The sequence below is a fragment of the Montipora capricornis genome, chromosome 10, assembly GCF_036669925.1.
Source record: "Montipora capricornis isolate CH-2021 chromosome 10, ASM3666992v2, whole genome shotgun sequence".
Classification (NCBI taxonomy): Eukaryota; Metazoa; Cnidaria; class Anthozoa; order Scleractinia; family Acroporidae; genus Montipora; species Montipora capricornis.
In genome coordinates, this window is record NC_090892.1 from 71,344,025 (window position 1) to 71,354,296 (window position 10,272).

The 10,272-nt window shown below is 39.3% G+C and overlaps 1 protein-coding gene across 1 annotated transcript; it reads right to left on the reverse strand.

Moving 5' to 3' along the window:
• Positions 1 to 216: 216 nt before the first annotated feature.
• LOC138021512 (mediator of RNA polymerase II transcription subunit 10-like) lies at positions 217 to 9,745 on the reverse strand. The gene is made up of 4 exons (XM_068868410.1): positions 9,580 to 9,745; positions 9,318 to 9,401; positions 1,430 to 1,532; positions 217 to 967 (listed from the first exon to the last, which is right to left on the reverse strand). Exons 1-4 carry the CDS (start codon positions 9,714 to 9,716, stop codon positions 872 to 874), a joined length of 420 nt encoding a protein of 139 aa, XP_068724511.1. The 5' UTR covers positions 9,717 to 9,745; the 3' UTR covers positions 217 to 871.
• Between the last annotated feature and the right edge of the window lie 527 nt (positions 9,746 to 10,272).

Genomic DNA, 10,272 nt, shown 5'->3' on the forward strand with positions numbered 1-10,272 from the left:
CTAGCAATACATGTAGTTCTTAGTACCGGTAAATTTGCCCCCTCCTTTAGAAAGTGTGACATGAATGTTATTGCTGGAATTCAAAGTTGTGGAGCTGCCATATAGCACGCATTGGTACTTTTGTTCTTGCCAATAACTGCAATTACAGTGTGGATGTAATGTAATGGAACACATGTAGCACAACAAAAGGATCCTCAAGAGTTACCATTATGGACATTTTGCTTTGAACAATTAATTTTAATTAATTTTATTAAAACTATAGCATACTCTATGATTATCTTGAGATTACAGGGGATAGAGAATGCTCCAACACCACATTCTTTCAAAAACTAGAAGGGTTTAAAGCAAAATGGCAAAAGAGAAAAACTTTGCTTGTGGTAGTTTGTGGAAATGTCGAAACAGTATGGCATACGAGTTTCCAGTAAATTTTTCATACGAAGTCTTTCACCCAAATTGTGCACAGAGAAAAGGGAGTGAAGCATGTGCAACAAGGCGGAGCTAACTTGGATTACAGCAAGAGTAACTGAATGAATTCCACATTATGGTGCCTTTATATGCACCTTCTTCATTAGATTAATGCCTTGCAAACTTTGCCTACTTTGGCTTGTGAAGTTCTAGAAAAATAATTAGCAAGAAAGAATATTGCTTGAAAGGTAGCACCTTGTATTTGTATAGGTAATAGCATGATTTGTAGTGATATTTGGCATTAAATACCGGTAAATGGTTAACCACATGCATGTCCCACAAACTGCTTTACTTCTTAAGGTGAACTTTTTCCTTCAAGCTTGACCTCATTTTTTGAATCATCAAATTTACTAACAAAATATACAGAGCTTCTTTTCTTGATGCCAGCATAGAATGTGGAACTCTTTTAAGGTTCTAGCTGCTTCTGTTTTATTTTCTGGTATTCTTCAATTTCCTTTGGAAAGTGCTTTGACAGTTCCGTTACCAAGAGTGAACTAAAATCCTGAAAAATGTTTAAAAAAATGAAGTTACAAATTATGTACATGTACATGTATTATAAAAAGTTCAAAGGAGGAATCAGAGCCACCTATAGCCTGTGGTTTCACAATTAGCTGCATCCTGGACCACTACAAGCCCTTTGGAACAATGGAACAAAACAGGACATTGCAAAGTGACACCATTAAATTTTTGAGCCACTCCCCATCTTCTACAACTGTAAGTGCTTAACTCCCAAGATTGTCCTGGCAAATAATAGTTGTATTTGGTTCAAAATTAATGAGGAGCTTATCAAGAGCTAATATTATGATAAATCATAGACTTCCCTGGACAAACAATGGTTCAGAATAACTTTCATGTTTTAAGCTTAGAAATGCAGAAAAAAAAAACAGCTGCAAACAGGGGCTCCAAAAAGAAAGAATACTGAAAACCTGCACTAGCTAAAAGAATTTTGACAGAAAATGCTTACTTTGTAGGCATCTATTTTTCCATTCACTTGTTGATTTTTCTCGAGTGCTTTCTCAAGGCAATCTTTTGTGTACAGCTGTGGATTTCTCCCTTGATCAATATACCTACAAAGCAAAATAGAAATTACCAGAAATAACAGCATTTGTGTCACATTTTGCCACATGAAAGAACAACCTATCAGTTAACAAAAAAATCACAACTCTCTCATCTCACCCAAGATTCTAGAGTTCCAAAAGTCAGTTACCAAGAGAAAGCCATGGCCTGTGAGCAATAGGCCACAGTTCAAGGGCTTCAAAATAAATAAGAATAAGCTGGGCATTTCTAATACCTACATTTTGTACTTTTGGTACTAAATTTAAAAAAGTGAGCAGAAAAGATGAAAACAGCCAGACAAAGTCATGGCAAATGCGTGTGCACAGCCAGCCACTTTCCCTGGTACCCGACCCTTAATGAACCCCCTGCAAAGTTACAGTAGGCTCTTTATTAATAATTATTATTTTAAAGATATACATTTGTACTATTGCACTATTTGCCAAGTTGCATTTACGTACTAGGTTAAGTGCAACTGCACTCCATTATGTAGGCTTTAATTTTGATGATCGCTGCTTCCAACAACATCAAAGGATAGTTAATACATGTATAATGCCTAGAGGACGAAAGATAGAGGTGATCCTAGAACCTAACTGGCCAATTCAAGCAACAATATTATTGTCGCTTTATATACACCTGAAAAATTAAGGCAGTTTCAATGGGATTTGAACCTATGACCTCTGCGATGCCGGTAAAATGCTCTACAAACTGAACTATGAATACAACAATAAACACAATTTACCGATCACCAAAGGGGCTTTTCTAGGCCAATGAAACACCATCAACGAAACGACAGAATAGAACAGAACAAAAACAACAACAACAACTATTAAGAATCCCAACTACCAGGGATTGCTTGGATCCAATTCAATGAGTAGTCAGAACAGGTCTTAAACCCAAAAACTTGGGATCTCAAGGCAAGTGTCCCAACCACTGGGCCCCACTGCCTCCAAGAGGAAGCCACACAGCTGGGAACAGGTCAATTTGTTGGGCACATGAGGACTGATGAATATTATTAATGAAATTTTGTTATCTCGCAATCTGATTGGCAAATTTGCCCCTGTCAATAAGAGTCGACAATGCTGCTTGCATCATGCTTGCATCAATGTGTCATGCAATGTAATAGCCAATCAGGAATGCTCATTTTGGAAAATAAACCAATCATATTATGAGACAGTTATAAACAATGCTTGCTTTTTCTTTGTGTCATGATCTCGGTCATGCTCTGACATAAACCTTCTCTTTGATGTTGAATATTGTGGTAAAAAACAAATTGATGGTGGATCAGTGTTGTTTGTACTCTGTTTTTGTCATCACAGTGTTCCACAGCAGTCCATTTGTTGTGGACTCACGAGGCACACAACATTTTGACCACTGTGATGATGAATTTCGTTGTCGATAAGAGTGAGAAATCATTGATGAATGATGGTTAATTAACTAGAGAAAGAGATATCGGATGTCTCTTATAATCAAGCGTGCGGATCTTAGTGTCTCATCTTTCCTAAGATCTGGAGATGTAAGGTCTTCTATTCACCCAGGTCGATTTTCCTCCAAGCTCTCCATGGCACTCTCGGCAGGTGCACGTCCAAAACGTAAGACAAAAGAGGTTTACGATCCAGATTTCTAGTACGATTTCCCTTTGGGCGAGCTGTTCCACGACCACAATGACGACTTCAACCTAGACGAACAAAGCGATCCTGTGCCATACAATCCGCCGCCTATCAAACACTCCGCTGAGCCTGCTATATAAAATCAAAGTCAGCTGTGGCCCATTCCGCTCCTCCATTGCCACTTTCAGCCAAGGATACAGGCCTTTCTACTCTCTCATTTGATCAGCAGCTTCAACTGATCAAGCTTCAGAAGGAAAAGCTTGAATTAGAAATGAAAGTTCTTAACATTAGTCGACAGGAAGGCCCACATGAAAACATGCAGGCAGATTTTCCTACTCTGTTGAAACTGCCGAGCCACGACGTAACAAGCTCACCATCGACTGGCTGCAGATTTCACTCCCTCTATTCAAGGTGATTATGACAAATTAGAACTGCCTAAATTTGTTTTGGGTTTTTTGATCATGATAAAATCGTATGATTCTTTGGTAAAGGATGCAATGCTACATGTAGCTCATCTCGAGTTACTAACCATTAAAGCAATTAGTTACTTGTGGGTTAGCATCCACACTTTTCATAAATTTATCACCAAACAAGTCGAGCTTGGATTGGCCAGATCTCAAGTCTATACAGGGGATCAGGCAATGACCTTTTTCTGTCATTCCAATTTAAGAAATTCGTGACCACGAACAAGAATCCTCGTCAAAATTCTGTCAGGGTATCTGGCAATCATCAGCAAGCAGTTCCACCCACTGTTCCCAAGGCTTGTAGAACCTGGAATTACATGTATATCGGTGCTTGCGAGTGTGATCAGCAAGATACAGCTGCTTACAAAGAGCATCACTGATGCCGAGTGTGCAAAGCTGACCATCCTATGCTACATTGCTCCAAACGTCGTACCATGATTCCTTCACAATGATGGATACTCAACAATGGCACTCAATCTACGGCCACCTTGACCCAGAGCGGATACAGACATGAATCTTTCAACGCGTCAGCTATGGTCTGACATTTACTTGCTTCGCGCCATTCTCAGCCAATGCCTTCAGCGCCAAGGTTTTATTTCCCACATCGCTCTTGCTCTTGAACTGGAGAATACTTCTCCCAGACTACCAGGATAAAATAGTGATTGATTTCCTGTCTTATGCTTGGCCTAATAATTATACCGCACCTACACATCTTGTCTCATCGTTACACAATCATCCTTCAGCCTCACAGTTGGCTTCTCATGTGCAAGACTATTATTGACACCGAGTCGTCCTGGAATGCTATCGCTCTCTTCTCCAAACAGTCCCTAAACGAGGTTCGTCGAAACAAGGGGTAGTTATGGACCTAGAGCTTCAAATTATGACTCCCTGGTCGCCAATGCAACCAAAAACTGAGTGCTAGCTACTAGATTTCAGAACTGGTCACCAGCTGGCGAATCACATTTTTTTGTCTGATAACCCAGGATAAACAGTAAACAGTTGAAGTCTAGCTTTTGTATTTAAATCTTTATATGATGAAATTATTCGGAAATGGTAGCTAGAACACGACTCACCATTAATTTTTTCCCCCACTAAAATAATGTATAAAACGATTTTCTCGTAGTATTTAATATACATTATTTTCATGGGGAAAGAAAGGTGAGTCGTGTTCTAGCAACCAGTTCTGAATGATTTTATCATAATTCAAATACAATAGTTGTCTACTGTTTATCCTGGGGTATCAGACAAAACGTGATTCACCAGCTGGCGACCAGTTCTGAAAATCTAGTCACCACAGGGCTTGAAATTAACTTTTTTTCTCAGGTGCCAGGTGGCAACTAAGGGGAAAAATCTGGTTGCCAGATCATAAATTTTGGTCGCCAACTTACTTATTGACTTACATAAGAACATGATTTTAAATGTTACTTTGGATGTAAGGAAAGTCATAATTATTAAATAGCAAGAAAAAAGGAGCAAGAGGCTTTTGGCTTTTGTCTTTAGTTTGGTGATGGCGTTCTTTACGGTCATTTTAATGGGAGTTATTCACATATCGTTTTAAGTTCGTTTTTTCCATAGCAAGTCTAACATTGCATGTCTCCTTTTCAAAATGTAGTTTCTTTATTCTCCTACCTTTATCACTTGTAAAAGCAATATTAAAATTGCTCGGCCTAGGCCTCCACACAACCACAATGCTCATACCAGTCTCAGACTGGGATAAAATAAATGGAGTGCCTCGCACAGTTTCAGTAGCCTCTAGAATCAGAGGAACTTGTTTTCTGAGAGTACTTTTCTACTGATATTTATCTCTGTTTATTAATCACCTTGTGTAGCCAATTTTGCAGGTGTCAGCTTTCTAATAGAAGGGAAAAGTTCTCCAACCTACTTTACGTTATGGGTACAGGTTGCTTTTTGAAGTTTCTATACAAATTTCAAACTCATTATGCAATGTCCAGGTTCATTATCAATATATTAACAATACCAAGTTAATTCCGAGGAGGTCCTTCGGTAATCAATGTTCTCAGCATTCACAACTGACCATGGATTTAAATTTTCAATGAACCTTCTGGCCGAATCTTCATCTTCCGGCCACATAAACTCATGTAACCAGCAAGAAGCACATGGTGTTTAAGTGTGCCCATGATCCCATGAAGTCATGATTCAATTTCATGTATCATTTCATTCATTGAAACAATAATTATGGTGCCTAGTAAACTTGGTGATCGAAGTACATCAAAGTACATTTTGTGCTATTAATGTGTGTGAAACAGATTTTCTTGTTGTATTTAGACACTATTTCAGTGGGAAAAGAAAGGTGAGTCGTGTTCTAGCTACGAGTTCCGAATGATTTCATCACACAAATACAGAAGTTGTCTACTGTATACCCTGGGTTACCAGACAAAATGTGATTCGCCAGCTGGCGACCAGTTCTCAAAATCTATGGCAGCCAAGTTACTGTCTATGTTTCCGGCGTAATTCTTATCAACTCATTCACTCTTTTAACTTAGAATATTTTAGCTTACTTTAGTATCCTTCTCACTCAACCCACTCATCTTTTTTCTCCAGTTTGCGCAATTTGGCGTTCCTGGTTTATTGTCCAGTAATCGGTTCAGTATTGTTAGTACAGTAACTAATCGTAACTAATCGATATTTTCAATACTCGATTGTAATCGATCGTAATCGATACTAATTAATCAATATTGAAAATCGATAGAAATCGATCACTCGCGTCTTTGTGACTATTGATTTTGATCGATTTTTGTAATTAGGTATCGATTTTATCGAAAAGTAAATGGACGAAGATTCTCTTTCAAAAAGTTTGCAGTTTTACTCTAGAATGAGTCACAAAAAAAAAAAGAAAAGTTACTACCATTGAAGAAAGTAAGTGGATTCGAAGGTAAGCTTGAAGGAAAGTGATATGCAGTGTTATGATAAGATCAAATCGCGTGTTTGATTTTCGATTTCCACCGATGTGATAAAAAAATTGTGGGCTTGATTCTAGAATACCCCCTCACTTACATTGAACCTTAGAAAGCTGCTACCGCAGTCCCGCAGTTGTGCATAGTTCACTTGTGCTACTGCAGTCCTACAGTGGAGCGTAATTTACATATGTACTCCACACTCGGCACTGCCACCACAGTCCCGCAGTGGTTAAATCTTTCACCGTTGTTATGGCAATTTTCAAATGCTGGAACCAGGGCAATGCCGCCCAAAATCTGAAATTACATCGCCTGAAACTGTATCGATGTCTTGATATGTATTCTAGCGTCTATTGTCCCTCGACATTTTGCGAAAAAGTTGAAATTCAAATCATTGCAAGGAAGGTTTGAGGGAAGGTATGCGGCTTTGTCTAATTATTGTCTCTTCCCAAAAAAAAAATCATAATTGCCGCCTTGTTTAATTATTGTCTCTTCCCAAAAAAAATATATCACAATTAATCAATCCATCAATCAATAAATCAATCGCCTTCTACCTGTTAGTTAGTATGGCTTGATGTATAATTTACACTTCTGTGTTTCCATTCACATAAAAATTACTGAAATAAAAGTTCAACGGAAGTCGCACGGCCTTCTTTGTCTCCTTTTAGATGAGTTACGCACACCAAAAACAATAAAAAAGTAACGTTCTAGCAGGACTTGGCAAGGAGGTGACACTTTTTATCTTAAGAATCAACGTTCGAGGATATCTATCTCAATGACATGTACTTCATGAATTAAAGCGGGTCCAGTTAGGACGAAAAAAAAAAATTCTTACGGCATTGTCTAATACGTTGCTATCGAAATGCTTCACTATAATGAAGAGGCTTACATCTACTTTATCGGAGAAATTTTCAAGCATAATTACATGCTTAACCAATCATAATTACATGCGTAACAATCCAAACATGTAATGCAGGCCAGCATTTCTTAATATTGCGAGGAGTTTTTAACCCTACATGTGTGTGACTAACCCTTGGCCAAACAGTACCAATGTCACCAGTCAGGAATTTGACAATGCCATCGCTAAACCCCTGCACAACGACATCACTGCTCCTATGAGGGAATACCTTCGAAGTAATAATCACCTCTCATAATAGGAACATTCTCCGTTTAATCACATTTTTTAAGATACATTTTTCAATTTTTCAAGTCTGTTTTTTGACCTCAACAATGACCAATTTGTCACGATTAACCATTTCTACGATCAATTTCGAAATATCCCCATTAACTTTCACGTATTAAAAATGCGGATGTGCCCTCCAATTCCTTTTCCAATTAGCCTGTTTGTTGCACTTTGCATGGTTAAATGAAATAAAAGTGAATGACATGAATTTCTCTCATTAACTACCAGTTGTCAAACATTTTGTTTACACGATCTCCACACTGACTGGCAGTCAGTTGTCACTCTTCATAAATCTTTCCTTTTCTTACGGTCCCGTTAACTACACGTTCTACCGAGAGTGTGTGAACAATATAGCACTTGTTTACTGATTAAGCCTAAGCGCCCGTTTCAGTGATTAGGCCTAAGCACTCTTTTAAAATCTTAGCTTTTATTTTAGGGTTCGGTTAACTACACGTTCTATCGAGATCGTAAGAACAACACAGCACTCGTTTACTGATTAAGCCTAAGCGCCCGTTTCAGTGATAAGGCCTAAGCACTCTTAAAATCTTAGCTTTTATTTTAGGGTTCGTTTAACTACACGTTCTACCGAGATCGTGTGAAGAATATAGCACTCGTTTACTGATTAAGCCTAAGCCCTCGTTTCAGTCATAAGGCCTAAGCACTCTTTTGAAATCTTAGCTTTTTTTGGGGGGTTCGGTTAACTACACGTTCTACCGAGAGCGTGCGAAGAATATCAGGGTTCTCAATAAGTTTTGGAGTAGACGGCTTAAATATAAAAGTAGGCGGCGGGAGAAGCGAGTGCCACTTGTTAAGAGCAAGTTTATGACCGAAAAGTAGATGGCTCTAAATTTAAAGTAGCCGGTTTTTTAGCCGGCTGCCGGCACTTAATGAGAACCCTGGAATATAGCACTCGTTTACTGATTAAGCCTAAGTATTCGTTTCAGTCATAAGGCCTAAGCACTCTTTTGAAATCTTCATTTCCCTATCATTTTCTCACTTACATTCATTGCCCACTATGGGACTGTGGACCGCAGTAGCACTTTCAACAAAAGCTTAGTAACCCACTACAGGAGTGCGGACTACGGTAGCACTTCCACAAACACTTAGCCGCCCACTCCGGGACTTCGGACTGCGGTAGCATTTTCAACAACACTTAGTCGCCCACTGCGGGACCTCAGACCACGGTAGCACTTCCACAAACACTTAGTCGCCCACTGTGGGACCTCGGACCGCGGACCACTGTAGCGCTTTCCACGAAACCAGTCATTCCCTGCCAGACTGCCGACCACGGACCTCGGCATCTGAGCACTAAGGCTACTCGGTGAGGGGGGTATTCTGAAATCGCTCCAAATTGTGATTATCGATTTCAATCGATTAAATTGACTAATCAATTGACAAATATCGAGTATTATCGATTAATCGATTACATTTTCGATGATCGATTTCGATCGATTAGTTACGCCCTGTTAGTAGCGCTGTTCAATAAAATTTTGCCCAAAGTCTCGTGTGGTCTCAGTAACGTGGGTTGATTACAGACAACGCTGAACCGCATTCGATTGTTAAAAATATTTGAAGTGCGGGTCACGACGAAAGATAGAAGTGATCCTATACATGCTAAAGAACTTACTCAAACACTTCCAAGGGAACCTCAACATCTTGAACATGACTTTTACACTTTTCAATTTCCCTCATGTTGTCTATCATTGAGTTTCTGGCAAAATAAAAGGTAAAAAGTCTGTAAGATGAATTGAAGTTTACAGCTGTGGTTTCGCAGGGTCGATCATTCACTTGGTCGTGAATCCATCCACTTCTGTCGATCAAGCTGCAGGAACTGAGTTATAATTATCAGAAACGTACGTTGACGACATACGCGTCTTTGAATCACTTACATTTTCTGATTGAGAACTCCTTGACTTCCAGGTTGAAAGTCACTTACAATTATTCCTATCTGTCTTGTGGTTTCTACAAACTGTTCGATCGTTTGCCCCAACAGCTCAAACCTTTCCGGGATTTTGTCATCCACCATGTCTGAAATTATCTTGATGGCACAGCAGCATTCTGGGAACGCTCTAAAACGTGATCTATTCCTCCTTGCATACGGCGAGAGCTACTGAAATTTAAACTGACCAATCAGAATTCAGCGAGCGGGAAAAACTGTGTTATCCTTGTGCTATTCGACGTCACGCCAATTGTTTACATTGGGATTGGTTAGATCGGTGGACATTCGCTCAGCCTTCTCTTGTGAGTCTCTTGACCGTCGCTTCTTTGAACTTAGCGGGACAGAAATGACGCATTGTTCTGGCAATCAATTTGCCAATCCACTTTATCCAGTTTATGAATTGGTCTAGCATGTGATTAAAAACCAGGATTGCCTTTGAACTTTATTCTGTGGAGGAAGAAGACGTTGCTGAGTGAACATTTTTACGACGAAATCCCTTGGTTTGTTCAGCACTTTGATGTCCGATAACTGAGCCGCTCTAATGAGTGTTGGGTCAATCGCATTTGGCCGTCTGACCATTATGAAGTTTTTTCAGCTCTTGTTTGTGTCCATCATGATCGAACTTCAGGTGAAGCGCTATGCT